This window comes from Sapajus apella, unplaced genomic scaffold, assembly GCF_009761245.1.
Source record: "Sapajus apella isolate SASKATOON/1434 unplaced genomic scaffold, GSC_monkey_1.0 scaffold71, whole genome shotgun sequence".
Taxonomy (NCBI): Eukaryota; Metazoa; Chordata; class Mammalia; order Primates; family Cebidae; genus Sapajus; species Sapajus apella.
The window spans coordinates 9,696,215-9,717,432 of NW_022437011.1; the positions used below are offsets into that span (position 1 = coordinate 9,696,215).

Below are 21,218 nucleotides of genomic sequence, written 5' to 3' on the forward strand. Positions count from 1 at the left end.
GGACAATGACCATCTGAAGAAGTGAGCAGGGCTACCAAAGCCCTTTAAGCATTTTCTTCTGTGTCACCCCTCTGGGAACTGAATAGTAGAAGCACCTTCCAGGGCTCCTAACTGGCCTCTTCGAGTCAAAGGCCAGTACTGTTTAGAGTGGTGGCTGGCACTGTTGGTGGGGTCACTGAGGGCTTGGTCAGTCACTGGGTAGGCAGCTTTCTCACTGGGAAGGGTGGGATGGAACATGAGGGGCCTATGGCTGGCTCTGCCCCAGCAAAGAGAAGAGCTTCCCACTCATTATGTTCATTGGCTGCCACTCAGCTAGGGTGGAATGGCACCATTGAGTCACAGGAAGGGCCTATTAACCAGAAATATGCATGGTGACCCAGTAACCATGGCAACATGATGCTGGACTCCCGACAGGGCCGTGCTTACCAGACAATATGCAAACTCTTCATCTTGGACATGTTCCATGACATACAGTCATAGGGTGCCTGAACAAGGAGGCAGTGATGTGTGTACAGATGTGAGTGTGAGTTCCTGTGTTTTTACACGTATGTGCAGGTGTGAGCACATGCTCATGGGTTTTCTCATGTGTGCAGCCATGTCAGAACATGATTGTGTGTTTGTGCATATATGAGCCCCTGCTCATGTTTGTGCTTGCATGTACAAGTGTGTGTGCTCTTTACATGGGGACATAAAGATGGACAAGTTTTGACCCATGGGGATTGGAGGGGCTATTTTTGGAAGAAGGAGAAGCTTCAATGTGCTATTGCAGTCACAGCCTCTTTCCTTGATCTCTGCAAAAGATAACCTGGTCTAGATGCTGTCTGGCCAGGTGTGAAGGTTGGACACTTTGCTCAGGATGTGCTGGGAGTCAGCCTCAAGGGGGCTGTTGCTGCCCACCCCCCATGCCAGTTATAGCTGGGAGAGGTACTAAACTGCACTCCAATCATAATGGTGGGCTCTCTGCTAAGCCCTTCAAATGCAGCCCTTCATGTCATCCTCACAGTGACCCCACAGGCATAAATGTCATCATCCCCATTTTACAGATGAGAAAACAAATTGAGAGGTTAAAGAGGCCCCCGAACTAGTAAGCTCAGCAGCTGGGATTTTTATTGAGGTCTCTTTGAATTTGAAGCCTGAACACTTAAGCCAGCACTTCATACCACCTTTTCTGTAATTATCTGCTAGAGCAATATATGAAGTGCTCTCTGGGAAAGTGCTTGAAGAGGATAAATCCTTTACGAAAAGGTAACAGTCAAGCTACTGAAGACACTAGGCAGAAAGGCCTGGACTGCCTTTACAGGCCCTTTTCTGGGCTCCTGGGGCCCTGCTGACCCTCCCCGCAGACCTGGGCTGAAAGCTGAAGCAGCCCAGCTGGCAGAGAGGCCTTGGATTGCAGCCCAGGTTCCGGAGGCTCTGCTGCTCTGATTTAGGACAGGCCGGGGCTCCCCATCCAGAACAGTCCCGCAAGCCTGAGAGGCTCTCTGCCGAGAGGAATATGGCCTCACTGTCTCTCTCACCTGCCCCCCGGCTCTGCCTGGGCTCTGCCTTGTCCTGAGGCCCCTCCTGCTCTATAGTCTTCCACAAAGGGCTGGGTATGACTCTGAAATGATTGTAGAGTCCACGTTCTAGAGAATTCTGTTGGGCCGCATGTCCTGTCCACAGGTTCTGCCCTTCCTCCTTGGCCTCCCAAACTCCACTAAGAAAGTTGACCATCTGGGCCAAGCAGCTCCCACCCATGGGGCCTCTATGCCCCTGTGGGGTTGGGATGCGGAGTAACTTGCTGACCTGTTGTGCTGTGGTCTGACAAGGACTTGGAAGGATCATTTCTCCACCCTGAGACCCAAATCCCAAAACCCCTTTTTTCCAAGGGCTACCTACATGGCCCCCTGGGTCCCACCTTTAGCACCTCCCATAGTTCTACCTCCCAGTATCCAGTGCCCTGTGGACACTTGGTTCCAAACTCCTCATGGGGCCCAGCTGTCCTCCCTGGAGAAGAGGAGGTGGGGGGCAGAGGGAAGCAGGGGCCCAGCCTGCTCTGCAGGATGGGATGGGTGACTGGAGACAGGCCTTGCAAGCCAGCGGACCCCTAGCCCTGAAGCGGCATCAGTGGCTGGCTAGTGGCTTTTTGCTCTGCTTCACCTCCACCTGGCGGTGCTGGAAGGAATTGCTCTCAGGCCCCAAATAAAACACTCCACAATTGTGGCTGCGTCCTTGGACCTCGGGGCTCACTTTTCTTTTTTTCTTTTTTTTTCTCTTCCTTTCCCTTCTCCTTCTTTCTCTTTCTTCCTTCCTTCCTTCCTTCCTTCCTTCCTTCCTTCCTTCCTTCCTTCCTTCCTTCCTTCTTCCTTCCTTCTTTTCTTTCTTTCTCTCCCTTTCTTTCATTTCTTTCTTTCTTTCTCTCCTTTCTTTCTTTCTCTTTCTCTCTTTTTCTTTCTTTCTTTTTTTTTTTTTTTTTGCAAATTGTATAAAAGAGAAAGGTCTAACATCAGAATTTGAAGAAAGGAAGGGAATAAAATCCTAGATGGGAGGATTCAGACCACAGAGATGCTGGAGAGAGTCACCAGTTACCTTTCAATCCTCAACCTTTTAGCATCTCCAGCACCAACACCCCCCCACCATCTTGTAGCCACATAAATATCTCTGGTATCCATGGAAACCATTGCCCTGGGGCCTGCTCTCCCTTAATTCCCCTTCCTTCCCTCTACCCCGTTTCCAAACCCTCAAAACAAACAAACTCTGGAAAATGGGCTTTCTGAGAACTTTTTCTCTCTTAAACACGCCAGCACACACACGAGCCCACACACCCTGCCAGCCCCATCGGTCTCCTCAGGCAGCCTTCAGAGGCACGGGAGGGCTCTGCAAATGCTTCCTCCCATTCTGGCCAGGCTGCCTGACCCCCAGAAGTCAGGAGGAGGCCTGAGTGTGGCCCTGGCTGCTGCAGAGAGAACTCAGCATTACTGTGCCCAGGAGGTACAGCCCACATGTGGAAGTGGGGGTGCCGGGGGGCGTTTCCGTCCCCTCTGCACAGGCTTCTGTGAGCACTGAGGATTGAGAGGAGGGCAGGACACCCTCTGCATCTCCTCCTAGTCTTGCTAAGCAAGGCCCCATCCCTCCCCAGGGGGAGACTGTCAGTCACCAGGGAAGAGAAGAAATAGAAGAAAGAGACATACTGGAGAAGTTGACCATTGCGAACTGCTGACACCTGTCCCCGGTGTATCCCACAGGACACCTACCAAAAGAAAGAAAACCAGAAAGAGAGAGCCAGGATAGCAAGACACAGGCATTGCAACACCCCGGCACGGGCTCCTGCCAATGCCAGCTGGGTTCCTTGCCACCGTTACCATTTGTATTGGCCTTGCCACTCTGCCCCTTACCTGCAGCCCTGAACTTTAAACCCAAGGATTAGGCCAAAAATGAAAACAAAGCAAAACAAAACAAAACAAAACAAAAAGAACTAACAAACCAAAATACAAAAAAGAAAAGAGAAACAAAACAAAACAGCCAAAGATCAAAACAACCAACACCCCTGGCCCTATGCCCTACATTGGGGGGACTGCACCCGGAAGCTTTCTAAGGAGCAGGGACTTGTGTTTGTATCTTCAAACATACTTTGCTTAGGATCTGGCATGTACAATCGCAAAGGCAGTTTCTCCAAACATCTCTGTCCGAAGAATCCATTTGGACATCTGGAGAAGGAAAAGGGGAAAAATCACAGAACAAACTGGCATCATCCGCGAGGCTAAGGTTAGAAATCAAAGTGCACAGTGATGAATGAGAAAAACCAAGTCAGGCACTTGGGGTCATACTTGCAGCTGAAGGGACTGGAGTCGGGGCTGGGTGGAGGGCTCTGAGATCTCCTTAAAAATCTGTCTAATAGATGTGGCTCCATGGGTGGTGGGGACGGTGGGGTGGGCCAGGGAGGAGGATGATTTAGGGAAGTGGGGTGAGGGAAGATGGGAAGTTGTCCTACTGGCCATTGAGACTTTCCTTCTTACCTGCCTGGTGCCCCATGAAGCAAGAACTGTAGCCTCTTGGTGCCAGGCAGTCAGTCAGCTGGCAGGGATCTGGGAGCCTTAAGGAATACCAAGTTCTTGGGAGATCCTCCCAGGACCTACTGAGGGGTTATCTCCTGGGCCCTGGGCAGGTTTTCTCATCCAAGAAACAGCCCCCAGAAAGCTCAGAGAACTTGGGAATGCTGTTCCCAGACTGTATGTCTATGATCTAGATGTTTTATCTATTCTCTCAAAGAGGGTTCTGTGGCTAAATCAATGTAGGAAATGCATTCTCAGGGTGCCTTGCAGAGTTGCAGTGTACATTCACCTATGAAAGACTATGAAAGTTTCATAGGAGGAAATAGCTGAACTTTCCATGTAAGTTCGCCTCAAATTTATTTCACCATGGATGTTGTTTTTTGAGGAACCCTTGTAGAACATGGTTTGGAGAAGCCCACTCAGTAGGGAAATGGGAAGTTGGAGAGGAGCTGGAATTATCAGCATCCCAAAGTGGACCTTCCTGATACCAGGTGCAGGGAATCTTGTCTCAGGTGGCAAGGACCGCAATAGGAATTGGAGCAGGCTCACTGGGGGACCCTGGAAGCTGGTCCCCATCAAGGGCCTACTGGCAGCCATCCTTGGAAGCCCTTCCATTTCTTCATGACCTATTCCTCCATCACTGCCTGGCCCTGCCCTGGATCTCATTCTCTGATCTTGCCTTGCTTACAGCTCCAAAGCACCACCCACTCAATCTCCCTGACCTTGTCCCTACCCCTAAGGCACACTTTCTTCTGCTCTCTGGCTGCCACCCCTCTCCTCAAGCGAGTCTCAGATTTCTCGAAGATTTCTGGGAGACATGCCCAGCCCTGTACTCTCTTCTGAACCCCAACAAGGCCAGATACCTAAGGAGAATCTTACAGGGAGGGCTGGACCCCTTCCCCACATCTCCCTACTCAGAGATGGGTCTATATTGCCTCTGCATCTTCTTCCTTAGGAAATTAGCTAAGTTTATCACGAGTGTCGTCCTCAATAACAGACTACTGTTCAAAATTAATCCATTTAAACTTCCTCGAGAGGCAAGTGTACTCTACTTCCTAGCATTGCAGTATATGGCAACCACCAGGAAGCCACTTAGGCTTACAGCAAGTGGTGCCATTGGTTGTGGCAGATACTCATGAACACCTGTGACCTCAAATCTGGAGGCGTGGGGAATGGGAGTGGCATTGAGCAGAGGGCTGGAGTTTCTCTGGGCCTTGATGGCATCTCCCCCAGGGGAGACAGGAGGTTCATCCTGCAGTGGTAGGAGTCTGTGTGGAGGTTTGCCTGGCTAATGGAGGGGTGGTGGAGGGCTGGGAAGTGTATCAGGAAAGTGGCATCGGTGGGGAGAGGTGCAAGCTCATCTTGTTGAGCAGGTGGCTTGGGGGAGGAGACCACCATCAGCCCCCTTGTCAACACGTCCTTCTCTGATCCCTGGCGCTCGTCCCTATTCATCCCAGCTCAGGAAAATGGAGGTAGTGGCTAAGGCTTCCCAACCAGACCAGCTCCAGCCAGGCTCAGCTCTTCTTCCTCAGCTCTTGGAAACTGATGTCCACTTGTGATGGGGACTAGAGGGGGAGAAGTGATTTTCAAACATAAGTGCCTTTGGGAGTGGAGGATTGCCAAAGACCCAGGAAGTTGCCAAAATGACTCTTGAATTCCACAAAGGAACAAGAAAGAGACAGATGCACGTGTGTCCAATGTCTAAGATCAGCTCAGCTCTTGGAGGCAGGGAAACCTGTGTATGTGTATGAATGTGTGTGCGTGTGTGTGTGTGTGTGTGTGAATGTGTGTGCGTGTGCGTGTGTGTGTATGACAGACAGAGAGAATGGGGGAGTACAGGGGCAGAAGGGGCAAGCAGAAATGTATTTCCATTGCTGACATAAGCGGGGCTGCTGCCCCAAGACCCTTGGAGACCAATGAGAACTCTATACGTCCCTGTGGCCTGGACTACCCTGACTACATCCTTACATCTTTCATGGCTGCTGAGTTGCACAACATTATGGTCCTAACCTTCCTTCCTTGAGAAAATGTGCTCCCCATTTTCTGGCTGAACAAAACAAAAGGCACTGGGAACAGGCACAGTGAGGGGTGGTGGAAGGCTGACAGCGACTACTGTTCATTCTTTGGGGCACTAGCTCCTTCAGGGACCTCCTGGACACTCCTATTTCTCTCCGTAGTCCTGTTTGCTGAGGATACGTCACATTCAGGAGGCTGGGGCTTCCCTAGAGAAGGCTTTGTGGGTGAGCTGGGCCTATAGCCTCTCTAACCTGCACCTAATACCAGGGTAAGAGAGTATGGGGTACATTAGCCTATCAACCAGGATGGTTGGGGAACTAAGCATTGGGGGCTGGGTGGTGGTTGGTGGTTTCCACTGCAACTGGGATTGATCCTCTGATTTTCAGGGGCACAGTGGACAGATTAGAAGCAGCAGCAGGTAACAGCCTTCCCAGCCTTTCCCACCGTGTCATCGGCTATGACTCTGGGAAGGTCTGTCCCCAGGGCTGGAGAAGAGCAGGGTGAGAGAGGGGCAGAGAGGAGAGCCCACGGGCTGCATCTGGGGTGACAGAGAGGTCAGGACTTCTGCCTTCCCCTTCCCCACCCCACCTCCCGGGCCTCAGTTTCTCCTTTTAGTAGCCTGGGGATAATGCCATGTGTGCTGCCCTCACCCGGAGGAGGGGGTGGATGAAGGATGACGGTGTGCCCTGGGCACTGGAGGGAGTGAAGGGCCTCTGAGTTCATGAGAGGGGTGAAGATGTGGTGAGGGTGAGCAGGCAGATGGGGGTGGGATGGGGAATCACCTGGACATGGGTGGGGTAGGGGCAGAGGGATGAGGGGGATGAGCTGATGGGAAGGGGAGGCATGCCACTGGTATGTGCACAGGGCTGGAAAGAGTCTTGTTCTGTCATCATCCCCTGAACCAGTCCCCAAGAGTCACGCACCAACCGTGCTCTACAAACACACGGAGAGAAGAGGAGAAAGCAGCAAGAGGGAGTGCAGAGGCCCCTGTCTAACCCAGACAGGGGACAGTCGCCTTGATTTGGACTCCCATTTTCAAATCCCTCTACGTTGTCTTTTTTAAAACAAAATTCAGTATCAGTGACACTGTTTCTCTTGGCACTGAATTCTAGAAAAACAGGAGGGACGGAGTGTGCCTGCTTTCCAACACTCCCTGCAGGGCTCTGAACCAATACACAACAACAAGTGTAAGAAAACCAGGAAGGAAAACTGATTTTTATAGAAACTGGAATGAAACTGACCAGTGTAGTTTCATTATCCAAGCTAAGCGGAAATGCAAAAAAATCAAAATAAAAAGTAAACAAACAGCACAAATGGTAAGACGTGAGTTCCGTTTCCTAAGTTCTTTCCTTTTTATTCCATTCAGGTGTCACCAGGAACCCCAAGAGGCCTGCCCCCCTTCCCTCCCAGCTCGTCCACCCCCAGAATGGCCTCTGGGCTCTGCCCTGCCCCCCCCCCCCCTGCCCTTCTCCAGCACAGCTCTGAGGACTTGCCGTTCTGATGGATGCCCCTCTCCCCCAAGGGCTGACAAAGGGAGTCAGGGAAGTTGGTTCCAGGAACCTCAGCTGGAACCAGGGGTGGCTGAGATGGGGAATTGGTGGCTCTGGGTACCCAGGTCTAAGCAGTGCAGCCCAGGTGCCCTGGTGGGGAGGGGAACAGGGCACCGTCTTCACAAGGCTCAGGCTCCTGCCTCTGCTCCTCTCATTTAGCTGGGCAGGACTCAGGGGCCCTAGGGGTACAACCTTGCTGGCAGGGCCCTCCTGGAGCCCATGTATCTCACCACTCCCTTGCTCACACCAAACTCTAGTACTGGAACTCTGGCCCCCATGGCCCTCCTCAGCTCTGGCACCTGGCCTGAGGGGCCAGAACCTTCCCTGCCTGGATGAGGGCTGGCTTCAGTGACAGTGCTGGATCCCTTCAAGCTTCAGGGGTCCCAGGGGCTCAGGAAGAGGAGAGACCTGGTGTATATGTCACGGGGAGGAAGAGGGTGCAGGAGACAAGGAAAGGGGGATGCAGGGCTGGGCCATCCCTGTGAGGTATGCCGGGACCCTTGCGAGTTTCTAGTAGATCTGTTCCAAAGAACTCAAGTTTCAAGGCTAGAATGTTCCCTAGGGTCTGTCACACTAACATGGCAGCCTCCTAGAGGCAGAAGGTGGGGAAGGATGAGGGGCTGAGTGTGGGTTGAGAACTTCCCTACAGAGCCTGTTGTTGCTATTGGGACTCTCCCCTAAGATTTGCGATTGGGGAGGGTAGGAAAGAGATGGCAGCAGGTGTGGTTGGGGCCAAGGAAGAGGCCAGTGGGGGCAAGAGTCACGGTTCTGCTTGGCAGAGCGGGCCGGTCACCCAGCACTGAGCTGAGCATAAAGGAGGCGCGGCCCCTTGTTACCATGTTGTTAGGTGGAGGGGTCTTTAAAAGTCCTGGCCTCCTCACCAGGCTAACATTCCTGGGCAAGGCTGTGTCCAGGAAGGGGGCTGCAGATCTGGAGAGGGAGATCAGAGGCAGGGGAGCTGAGAAGTGCTGAGTCTGACCTGGTCTGGGGGAAGGTCAAACATCTCTCTCTGAATCTCCACCGATGTTTTGGTGGCCTTTGCCCAGATGCCATGGGAATGGGGCAGCTTTAGCACCTTGCCAGAGCTCTAGGCTTGGGCTGCTTTGAAACACTGAAGTTATTAACTAGCCCCACCCCCCACTCCTCCCCTAGATCTGTCGGGAGCCTGTGCTGCCCTCACCAAGCTCCCTTCCCCTCCTCACACACTCACCAGAGAATCTGTCCGGCGGGCACTGTAGGCCCAGCTGCCCAGAAGATCTGGCCAGGCCTGAACAAGGCCTCCCTGACAGCCTGTCTCCCACCTGCCCTGTTTGCTATGGGGAGTGGGTGGTTCCGAGCTCCTTGGAGTTCCTGCTGGGGCCACCCTGCCTGGCTGCTGAGCAGGCTCTAGCCCCTGGGGAGGCAGAGAGGCCCCAGCCTGAGCCTCTCCTCCACCCTGACCTCCGCCATTGGGCCATACTCAGAGTGGTGTCCTTGCTGGTGTCCCCTCATCCCATGGAGAGGGGGCTAGGGCTGAAGGGGCACAGGCAGCACCCAGGGCATTTTTGTACAATGGGGTCCTGTAGGGCAGAAGGGCAGCCAGATCCTGAGGTCAGTACTGGGTTCTGGGCAGACTCCTCTTCTCCTCTCAAGGCTACAGGAGCAGAGGGCTCTGGGATCTGCGCTCTGGCCGTGCCAGGTTCCTTGTTATTGGGAAAGATGCAGCCTGGGACATGTTCATTAAGAACAAAGTTTGGAGAGTTGCTGAGAGATGGGGAGGAAAAGAGGGGGAGAAAGGGAGACCAGGGGAGGGAGAGAGAGAGAGAAAGAGAGAGAACCCAGAGCCCAGTGCCTAGGGCATAGACTTTCACCATCTCCCTAAAGGGTGTTGGTGAAAGGGTAGACATCAGGAGATGGGGTGGGTAGGGGCCTGAGAAATGGAGACTGTACAAGCCCCTGTGCCCCTTAGAGCGTATAACTCCTTATATTCCGGGAAAGGGCTAGGAAGTAGGACAAAGCTTCCTGTCTACACCCCGGGAAAGGGCTAGGAAGTAGGACAAAGCTTCCTATCTACACCCCTTGGGGAACCCTTGTCAGTGGCTTGGAACCCACTTTTCCTAGAGCCCTCCACTTCTGACCCAGCATCTCCTACCCTGCTCTTGCCCCCATGCCCACCCCTACTGGTCACTTACTTGCAGGAGATCTGGTTGATGCCCTCGATGTAGTAGCAGACACCTCCATTGACGCAATAGGACTTGGCTGTCTCGTTGCACTTCCGGGCGTGCCCCGACCAGGATGCCAGGGTGGTGCTCACTGAGGGTATGAGAGATATGTGCCAGTGACCCACTGAGACCATCTCTAGGCCTCAGCTATCATTTCCCTCATGCCCCATCTCAAAACTGGAAGATGACCAGAGGCTGCAGGAATGACTGGGGTGGTCCCTTCTAGTCATTAATAAGGCAAAGGAGAGGCCACCATGAGCTCTGCCCATCTGCCCAGTGCAACCCTGCACCCAAGCTCTAGGCGAACTTCCAAAGGCCAGGAAGATTTTCATTCTTTTGTGGTGGGGGGCGGGGGGGAGCGCGGGGTGAGAAAATAGCAGGAACTGCTTCCTATGCTGAATAAGGGCCCACCTCTCCCCTTCCCTGCCTGGCTTTCTGGGGGCTCCCTTGCAGGTGGTTGAGATTCTGATGTCTCATGTGGGGAACAAACCCACGAGGGGGTGCAGGGAAGACACCTACACCTGCCTGCAAGGCTTGGGCTCTCATAGTGGACCAGGGAGTGGCTGGAAGGGAGCTGGGCCTGCAGGGGATGGCACCTTCAGGACATTGTCATTTTCTAAGATCTGGAGAGGTGTTGGGGGTAGGAGAAACCCTAGCTTCTACTCTCTTCCCCCTTTTTCCAAGGGCTGGGCTGGCTCCAAACCTCCCAGGAATGCTTCAAAGGCTACCATGGCCCATCTCCATAAGCATCTGGGGCCTTCTCCACATCTCCCCACCCCAGACAGCCCCCTCCTCCCCCACCTCATCAGCTGTTGCCCCTCGAGGGAGCCTCCAGGCCTTGGAGAGCCCTGGTCATAAATCATGGGTTTCAGGTTGTTGAGGAGACAGGGCTGGGGAAAGGGATGGGGGCAGCTGGGATGTGAAACTGGGGGAGAGCAAGGCTGGGCTTTAAGACTGCACGTCTGATTGACTGGACTCATTTGAGAAATGAGCATCACTGAAGCTCTGCTCCTCATCAGGGAATGGCGTCCAGAAAGCTGGCTTCAAGTGAGCATTCCTGCCCCAAACATCGGTTTTAGATGATGCCCCGTCCAATCCAGGCTGGACAGCCAGAAGCAGGTCCTGCTCCCCTCAGCTCCCAGGGCCTCTGAGGGCCTCTGGTTTCCACCCAGCCCAGCAGTGGCCTCCTGAATGAGGTGGCCCAAGTTACCCCGGCTGGCCCTGTCTCCTCAGGGGTACCGGGTCTCTCTCACTCCCTGAAGCAATGGGGGTGGAAGTGAGAGGAGGAGGAGGAGGAGGAGGAGGAGGAAGAGGAGGAGGGCAGGCACTCGGCATCCTCAGTGTTTAGACATGTGGGGAGACGGATGGAGCGTGGGGGGCTGGGAGTGTATACACAGCTCTGCCTCTGTATATGTCTGAGGAGCACGCTGATAAAGTCCAGCGGGCAGGGCCGGCTTCACGGTCCCCTCCACATCATGCCTGCTACTGAGCTGGCATCCCAGAGCCCCACCCCTGCTGAGGTCTCCCTCCTTGGCTCAACCCCAGTCCCAGCTGGAACCCACATGCTGGCTGGGACTGGAGACCTCCTGCTGATCTCTGCCCCACTTTTGGGTCAGTGAGACCCAGGGAACTAAGAAAGGGACAGAGAAGAGAAACAGCTGAGGTGACCTCGCCTGCCAGTTGTAAAACCCCCTTGCTGGGAGAACCCTTGAGGTTGTCTTGCCCTTCATTTACATTGCACGGGAGGAATGAAGAGAGAGAAGGCAGCAAAGTGTCTGGCCAGAGTGCAGTGTGTTGCAACAGAGGCTCAGGGCTCCTAACCCCTGGCTGTGCATCCTCGTCATCAGCACCCAGGCTTGACATAAGCAGACGAATGCAAGCACAGTGAGGACCACAGGCCTGGGATCTCCTGTGGGCCTTGGCTCAGCCAGAGAAATCTCAGCCTGGATCTGTTAGGCCCAGCCTGGTGTCCTCTGCAGCTGTGGGTGGCATATACTGCCTATTGCTGTGCCCATTGTTTCACCCCAGCCAAGTGAGCAGTGGACAGCGGGGAAGATGCTGGGGTGGCCGGGGCCACAGTTGCACACTTGGGCTTCTCACACATAAGTTCTGTGCTCATCGAGGCCTTGGGAGGCCAAGGACAACTCCTGAAGAAAGGCAGCCTCCCCAGCCATGTGCACTGAGCACAGGCTGCCAGCATCATGTTGTCGTGGGACTAGGCTGGGGCCCCGGGAAGGTAAAAAGGGAGGATAGTCGGGGAACCAGTCACAGGGGGTGTGGGGGAAAGAGTGACCACAGGAATTTCCACCTCAGAAAGGCCACTCCTCTGTAATGGCAGGGTCTTCCCAAGACACTACTGCCCAACTCTGCCAGTGGGGAAGCCACACTCTAGGGAGATTTCCACACGGAAGAGGTGCACTCACACTGTGGTGTAGTCACACTGTTCTAGCACATGTGGGCTCCTGAGGCAACGCGTCTGCACCCCCTCGTCAGTGTGTCCGTATACACGGACTCCATCCATGCCCCGCGTCTCCTCCCCTAGCTCAGGCCGACGTTGTCTCTTTCTTGGATGACCACAATAGCTTCCTCTCTGGTCTTTCTGCCTTCACTCTTGCCTTCATCTCTTTTACTTTGCAGCAGCCACAGTGGTCTTTAAAATATGTCAATTGAATAAATCTTTTCTATTATCAAAGCTCTCCAATGGCTTCCGTTTGCACTTAGAATAAAGCCCCCAGCTTCTCCCCAGGTCTAATCTGGGCTTGACCACCTCTCCCACTTCATCTCCCGTCCCTCTCCTCCAGTATGTTCACACTACACTGGTCATAGCTCTGCTTCTCTAAGAAGCAGGTGCCCTCCTGCCCAGGATGTTCAAAATATCAGTGTCTCAGGGAGGAGTCTCCTGACTTCTTAAGCTGGTCAGGCTTCTCCCTTATTCCCTCTCTTAGCTTCATATACTTCTACTTATGGTTATTCTAACATAATTACATGACCAGGTGTGCAACTGTTTGCTGGTTTTTTGTTTTTGTTTTTGTTTTTTCTGAGACAGAGTCTTGCTCTGTCACCCAGGCTGGAATGCAGTGGCATGATCTTGGTTCACTGCAACCTCCGCCTCCCGGGTTCAAGCAATTCTCCTGTCTCAGCCTCCCAAGTGGCTGGGATTATAGGTGCACGCCACCACACCTAGCTAATGTTTGTATTTTTTAGTAGAAATAGGGTTTCACCATGTTGGCCAGGCTGGTCTCAAACTCCTGACCTTATGATCCACCTGCCTCAGCCTCCCAAAGTGCTGAGATTACAGACATGTGCCACCGCGCCCCACCAACTGTTTGCTGTTTAATGCTTAGTTCTTTTGCTAGAATGTAAGCTCCATTAGGGCAGGAGCTATGTCTGACATGTTATCCCTAAACCCCAATGTCTAGAATGGTGCCTGGCACATAACAGGTGTTTAACAAATATTTACTGAATGAATGAATGAGAAAATAAATATCTTATTTTTTGGAGGAAACAGTGCCCTCTGCTACCATCCCAGGGACTAGTCTGGTATCCTTGGAGGATGATGATATCTTTTTGGTAGATTAAAGCACTGTCTCCTATTAAATGCAAATATTCCAGAAAGGACATTAGGGGAATGAAAATCAAAGCTGCAATGAGGCCAAGCTCATGGCTGGCTCACGCCTATAATCCTAGTACTTTTGGGAGACCAAGGCAGGAAGATCACTTGAGACCAGGAGTTCAAGACCAGCCTGGGCAATGTAGCAAGACCCCATCTCTCTAAAACACACACACACACACACACACACACACACACACACACACACACACTCTGAGATACCACTTTCACTAGGATGGCCAGAATCGAAAAGATGGGTAATAACATGTGGTGGCGAGGATGTGGAGAAATTGGAACCCTTATGTATTGCTGGTGGGAATGTAAAATAGTGTAGCTTCTTTGGAAAACAGTCTGGGAGCTCCTTAAAAAATGAAACATAGTCATGATGTGCTCCAGAAATTCCACTCCTAGGTGTATCCCCAAGAGACTGAAAACCTATGCCCACACAAAAACTTGTGCCCAAATATCCACAGAAACATTATTCGTAACAGCCAAAATGTGGAAAAATCCAATTGACCCAAGAACCCAAGCTTATGAGTGGATAGATAAAATGTGGCATGTCTATACGGTGAAATAGTATTTAACCATAAAAAGGAATGGAGTGCTGGTGCATGCTACAACAGGGATGAACTTTGAAAACATTATGTTAAGTATAAGAAGACAGTCACAAAAGGCCACACATTGTATGACTCTATTTATATGAAATGTCCAGAATTAGTGGTTGCCTCAGCTGGAGAGAGGGAGAAATGGGAATGGCTACTAGAGGGCATGGGGTTTCTTTTTGGGGTGACAAAAATGTTCTGAAATTAGCGGTGATGATTATATTACTTTGTGAATATAGTAAAAATCACTGAATTGTATACTTTAAAATGATGAATTTTATGGTATATAAGTTATAACTTAAAAATTAATTTTAAAAAGTGCCTGGAAGGGGTAAGCCCAGGAAGTTTTGATAAACTGTTAGTGTCTTAGTGTGAGTTTATCAGAGCCCCTGCAGAGTGAGAGCAGCAGGGTGGGAGCCGCTGCTGTGGAGATGTGTCCCCTGCTGTCCACACTGCAGCTGCTTATCACCTTTGCTCATGGAGACAACTTCTGCCTGTCCTTCAAGACTCAGATTGAGTGTCTCTTCATCCATCGAGGCCCCTTTCCCTCTGGTAAATTGCCTACCTTCCTCTGAATTTGTTAGAAAAGACAGACTTTTAGAGTTCAGTTTTTAGTTTCCTGCCATCTGAGGGGCTTCCTTGGGGGCCAAGACTGTGACTCAGAGCTTGCAGCAAGATCTTGTTGAATAAGCGCTTGCTGAAAGTGTGACTGACATGAGTGTGCATCTGTGCGTGTGTGTGTTTTTAAACAGCCAGCCTTTTCAAGACTCCAGGTGAGGGACTGGCCCAGAGGCCTCTCCACGGCTTCCATGGTCCTATGACACCCCAGGTCAAAACTGCCTGTCCTCTGGGGCAAAGCCTGACATTAGGTACAGCCACCTCAGGACATTCCCAAGCTGCCTTTCACCTGAGATGAGGCATCTGTTTCTCTAGCTCAGAAGCGGGTTGGACCAAACCGACTATTGTCTTAGTACCACAAACTTCCTGCGACTCCTCCTCCTGCCTGCCAGCTCAGGAAGGTGGGGACCTCTTGAGAACTAGCAGAGCTCTGACTACAAGGAAGGCCTAGTCTGATCTGAGGAAGGAGCCCTGGGCTCCACCCAAACAGAGCAGTAGCCACCCAAGAGCTGAGGCGATACCCCGATGGCCTCCCTGTGCCCTCTTCTGGCCGCCCCATCCCTATAGCCCTGGCTTCTCTTTGGCCTGGGCGGGCCAAACCAACCCACCTTGGGATGAGTCAGAGGGGGCAGACCACAGGGTGTGGTTGCTGCAGGTCTCATAGGTTCCGAGGATAAACAAGGAGCTTCAGCATCTCTGCCTGGGAAAACATCCACAGCAGGGGCCTCCTGGTTCCCAGCAGTGGCCCTGTTCACCTCTCCACATCAAGAGTAGGCTCTTGCCTGCCACGGACTGCATGAGGCAGCAGAAGTGGTGTGGTGTGGTGTGGTGTGGCGTGTGTGCATGTGTGTGTGCGTGTACTGGTTAGGTGCACAGTATGTCAGCCTCAACATCAAACTAGAATCCCAGAATTTTAGAGGGACAGGGGCTTAAAGATCATCTAGTTCAGACCCACAACGGGAAAACTGAAGATGGGGATGGGTGAAGTGACTTACTCAGGGCTGCATGACATGGAGCCTGGATGACACCAAATCTCCATACTCTTTCCCCTGCTCTGCCTTGCCGCTCCCCCGGAGGATCAAGAGGCAAGAAGGCTGTGAGCAGCTGAGATTCCAGATATGCCCTCAGTGCTCAGCCCAAAGCCTGCACTGTCTGGTCCCTAAACTGATCAGAGCACAGCCCGCTAAGGGCTGACAGGAATCCATGAATGGGACAGGACTACGGCTTATCTGAAGGGTCTCACCATTTCTGGCCACAGGCCCCAAGCCCTGTGCAAGAGAGAGGGCACTCCTGTGCTTTCTGCATGGCAGCCACTCCCGCTTCCTCTGCTAACAGCACCCCTCTACGGAAGTGCTTTTCCGTGGAGTTCTGGCCAGGCCGTCACTCACGGTGCTCTGCCTCTCAGTAGTCCCTGTGCACACACAGACAGGCCAGGCAAAGACGGTCCCCACCCTCCCAGCACAGCAACTGGTCACATGAGCCACATGACCTGGCAGGGTCAGTCAGAATCCATGCTTGTGACTGTACGTATGGACACAGAGACAAAGCTATGTCTTTTCTCCGGGTGGCAGAGCTCTGACTATAAGGAGCCGGGATGTGGTAGGTCTGGAACTGTCTGAGGCCATGGCCTCCTCTTCCCACCTCACTCCCCAAACACGGAGAGGCCCATTTTACAGTAGGAAAGAATGAGGCCAATACATAGTGAGAGACACTGTCTTGACCCATCCTGTGAGTTCTTGGACGTTTCCTCTGAGTTCTTAGATTCTGTCATGCCTGGAGCCAGTTCTACCTCTGAACTTAGCAGTTTTATAAGCCAATAAATAAATCCCTTAAGATAGGTTTAAGTTAATTCTAATCAAGAAAGTCTTGACTAATGAAATAGGAAGCCCCAAATCCAAAGTGGACCCGAGAATGTCTGACCACTGTGGCAGACGTGGCAAGTGCTAGACTCCAGACCAGCCCACTTTCCCAAACTTGGGATAGGTTGAGAGAAGTCGGAGCTCAGACACCCCCACTGCTATCATGTCCAGGCTGGGCCATCGAGGAGGCAGTAAAGACCTTGGAGCAGGTTAGAAGTTCTCTTATGTAATATCTATCAGGCACCCACTGTGAGCCAGGCGCTGTGCTAGGCCCTGAGGCTAGGGTGGTAGACAGACTAGACATAGCCCCATGGAGCTCAAAGGCTAAGTGTTTGCCAGCTACTTTTACATGGTACAGCTCTATCATTAACTAGGTGTTTGACTCCTGGTGAAATATTTAACCTCTCCGAGCTTCTCATTATTTATAAAATATGTCCTGGCTTTGAGTATGGGTTCATGGGATAATGTGGAGCTTGGCTCAACAAATACTACGACTGTAACTTCCAGGAGAAAGCATCCTCCCTGTTCTCCCATTCCTGGGCTCACAGATTCACTGGGGTGGCCACATCCACAGAGAAAGTTCAGCAACAGCATGAGAGTTGAAGGCTAATGAAAGGCTAGAATCCAAGAGATGCCATCAGACTATGGTTGGCCAAGGAGTGGCCCAGGAGAGGAGCCCTAGCTGGGAGAGACGTTGTAGTGGGTTGGGATGGTCCAGGAGGAAGGCTGCTTGGGTGAGATGGCATAGGAGCAAGAGTAAGAATGGAATGGACAGGGGACTGATGGAAGTCAGGTTGGGAAGATCACTTAGGCCAGGGTGGTGAGAACAAAGCCCCCGTTCTGTGGTTCTGTGGGGTGGGGAACATGACAGGATAAAAGCACCTTGGGAGGCTGCTGCTCTGGTTCAGGTGACTAGGGATGAAGCCTGAGCCAGTTTTACCCTTGAGGGATAGTTAGAGGAGCAGAAGAGGCAGACATGAGAAATATCCAGAAAGAAGACTGGCAAGGACATGGAGACTCAGATATATTAGACACAGTGGCAAGGGAGACCAAGGAGCCCAAGGGGCTGGGAGGATGGGGTGTCCCTCACCAGTACAGGACAGTCTGGGTCTGCACTAGGTTTTTGTCTGGGGGCCACAGGGCACAGTGTGTTCCATGTCATCTTTTGGACCATGCTGGGCGTATTGGAAGGCTGTCTGGTGGAAATAGAGGCAGGTAATGACAGATACAGGATTAGATCCTGTGACAGGCAGGACTGGAAGTAAACCCCAATAAATAGGTAGCCAAATGGCATACTCTGTGTGTATTGGGAGGAGGAGGGCGATCTGTAGGTACTCAGGCCAGAGGGGAAGGGGCACTGTCTGAGGACAGGCAACTTTGGCAGAGAGGAGAGGCAATTTCCCAGCCAAGGGAAAGAACCAGGGCCTGAGAGTGCAGCACAGCAGGAAGGCAGCCTCTACCCTGAGGCTCGGCCTGCCACTGTCCAGACGAGAAGGTAAGAGGTGCTGTGAGGTCCTGACCTTGCAAGACTTGAAGGAATGGGGATGGCCTGTGGGGGAGGAGTTTGTCCTCCCTGAACAGAGGCTGCCACCAGGGGCCCCATGCATCCAAGCTGCCCACCCATGGCCCAGTGGAGAGGGCTGCCAGTGCTCAGGGGCCCAGCAAAGCAGCAGGCAACAGGCAGTCGGCTTGCGCACACCCCGGGCCTGCCTCTCTCTGCAGCCCCGCTCCTGGCAGCCCAGCCTCCTATAATTGCCTTCTAAAAATATCCTTCCCCCCACCCCCACCTCTTGATTTCAAAATATTTGGTTTTCAGGGTATTTAAAATGAGAGCTGGCGGCTCTTCCAGGCCCAGATAACAAAGCTAAACATTTATGCTTCCACTGCATTTCTCTGAATCGGCTGAGATCTAGGGCTTGATATGGCACCAGCAGGAGGGAGGGGAGCTGAGTGCGAGAGGGATCACGTGCAGGGCCCGAGGGCTGGGGGGCCACTGGCTTGCCCTGCAAATCCTTCTAGGACCCTTCCCTCTGTCGGGGCCCACCTACCGCTGTTGACGTAAAGCCGGCCCCGGACGGTGTCCTTCCCCAGGATGTTCTCGGCCTCGCAGACATACTCCCCAGCGTCCTCCACCTTCACCTTGTTGAACTGTAGTCGTGAGTTCTTTCTGGTTAGGGAGGCGATAAGAGGGGGAGAGGCATGAGCCAGGGCCGGCTGTGGCTCCCCAGCGGTCACCCAGCGGTCGCCTCTCCACAGAGCCACAATGGCTCTGCAGCTTAGATGGGAAGGAGATTCCCTCCGCCCAGCCATTTCTGGAGTCCAGGTGGAGCAGGGAGTCTTTGCAGCTGCAGGGAGCCCTGAGCCCTCCGGACAACACAGGGCAGGACTAGGGGTGCGTACATGTCCTAAATCTATGATCCCTCACATCCACTCTTCTACGGCTGGACCATGGTTGTAACATTCTTCTGTGGGGGTAAAGCCAGGCCCCCTGTAGGAAGTCACATGGCCACCTCCCTCATTCCCAGCTGCCTCCACCTCCCCTGGGAAGTGGCAGCCTGTCATTCTGGGTATGCAAGGCCTGTTCCCAGATCCCCGGGAGGGCAGCTGTCCTGACAGATTCCCATTGCAATGGTGCCCAGACTCCCGATGCAAACCTGGGGCTCTCCCTTTTTCTCAAAATCAGCCCTGCCACTAAGGGGCACTCTGTGGCTTCTCCAAGGGGGTTTTGTTTCATTCATTCATTCAGCAAATGTTTACTGAGCACCTTCTGTGTGCCAGGAGCTTGTATACCTTGGGGAACAAAAAGATCCTGAACTTGATCTTCAGGGTCAACCTGAGTGTTCTCTTCTTACAGAAGGGAAAACTGAGTCCTAGAGGAACTTCCTGATTTGCCCAAGGGCACTCGGCAAGGCAAAGGCAGAGGTATGCCAGGAGCTGCAGTTCATGAGGACATGGGCTATCTCTGGAAGCTGGGGCTAGCCCTGAAGCTTTGCATCTAGTCCTTGCATGCTAAGAACTGTGTGGCCAGGCCTGGGCGGATCCCCCAGTGCTGTGACTCCAGGGCACTTGGCCCTGGTCCCCCTCTTCTTTCTGAAGCCCCAGCCAAACCTCTCCTTCTACCTCAGAGTTTCCTTGCACCTACCCCAGGGTGCTTAGGCTCTGCAAGGGTCTGTTCACAGCCCTCACGCCTCTCTCTGCCTCCAGGGGCCAGCATGAGCTCTGGATAAAACCTGGGACCCCAGCCTGGCCCCAGGAGGAAGCAAGAAGTAACATGGTTATTTCTGTACATGGTATGATCTCCTCCTCTTTTTAGTGCTGAATTAAAAGCCACATTTCCAGACTATGTGTAGTGGGTTGGAGAAGTGGGGGCACATGAGGGAGGGCAGTAGAGGTGTCACTGCCCTAAGCCTAGGGGGTGTAAAGCTGAGCTATGGAGCTGATGGGGTAAGGAGGCCACGGGGAGGCCAGCAGAGAGGCTGGGCCAGGGTCAAGGAGATGCAAAGTGGCCCACGATTCCTACCTGGGCTGTCTCCACCTCTGAGGGGAGCCTCTTCCCAGGCATCCTTACCCCCAGATCCTCCAAACAAGGGTGCTACAAGGTTGTCTTGTCTACAGATCCTATTGCATGGCGATGTCCCTGCTGATGCTATGGTGACAGCTGCATAACTATACCATATCCTTCCTGGCTCAAGCTGGTCTCTGTCTCCTTGGCCTGGTGCCGGCCCACAACCCTCTTCTGTCAATTACAGTTTGTTCCCTTCATTAAACAGAACCCTGGAGGCCCCTCTGACTAAGACAGCATCTCTTTCCCTGCTCCAGCCAAATTAGATGCCACAAACTCCAGCTTCCCTAGGGTATGGCTTCTCTCACTTCCCAGTACGTTGACCAGATTAGCAGGGAAGGGGTATCGCCTAAGGGTCCGGGGGTGGAGGTGTTGATGCACAAGGGACTCAGAGCCTTGTCACCCACTATGGAATTCAGAGGTGCTTCCCTTATACAGCATCATATGTAGCAGGATGTGACAGAATTTTAAGGAAGAACTCCCCACATGCAGGCATGTGGCACCAGGTACGGTGGGATGAGGATAGGCAGGTTGTAGAAGGTAGGCACAGGGCTCCGGGAGAACCCATTCCCTCTGAGGAACAATAAAGAGGTGGGGGACGGGAGACAATGACCCTGAGACTTGCTGTAGGTGTCCTGGTTTAGCAGCTGTCTGATGGTTTCACTGAAGCAGGCCCTGGAGATACACATGGGGCTCTGGGTCAGGGCTGAAGGGTGGGGCTCTGTGGGTTTCTCAGGCCCTGCCGGAGCTGGAATCGCCACCTTCTCCCTCCTCATTCTCAGCTCCAGGCGGAAGCCTGAGGATTCGGAGGCAGGCCGGGTGCTGTGCTCTGCTCCTGCTGCTCCATCACACGCTGACTCAGGTTTGCCCCGAGATGGTGACCACGCCCCCCCCACCTCCCCAGCTGGTTCTCTGCTGGCAGGGACGAGATCTGGGCAGCTATGTCCTCTACATTTTCCTCAGCGCCTCCCCACCGCCCCTGCCTGCTCAAGGGGCCTGTTTCAGCCTGCCCCTCATAAACAAGGGAACATGCAGCTCTGCAGGGGAAGGCCCCGTGCCCAGGGCTTGGGGTGGCAGTTTTCTCCTGGCACAGGAAGGCTTGGGTGAGCTGTCTCAGTGCAGTGGGCACAGAGACAGACAGCACCCACTGAGGAGGGGGTCTCTGCAGG

At 53.1% G+C, this 21,218-nt stretch overlaps 1 protein-coding gene across 3 annotated transcripts in view; it reads right to left on the minus strand.

The window, feature by feature from the left end:
* The window catches only part of NRG2 (neuregulin 2), a 187,379-nt gene that overhangs the window by 15,679 nt on the left and 150,482 nt on the right, over positions 1 to 21,218 (minus strand). For 2 of the 3 annotated variants that reach the window (XM_032250564.1, XM_032250561.1), the window contains exons 3-5: positions 18,536 to 18,654; positions 9,769 to 9,889; positions 3,171 to 3,229 (exon numbers count right to left, since the gene is read on the minus strand). In XM_032250564.1, the coding sequence (XP_032106455.1) occupies positions 3,171 to 3,229; positions 9,769 to 9,889; positions 18,536 to 18,654 (299 nt within the window). Of the gene's footprint in view, positions 1 to 3,170; positions 3,230 to 3,609; positions 3,687 to 9,768; positions 9,890 to 18,535; positions 18,655 to 21,218 lie in introns of all 3 variants that reach the window. The other variant, XM_032250562.1, reaches the window with a different exon arrangement.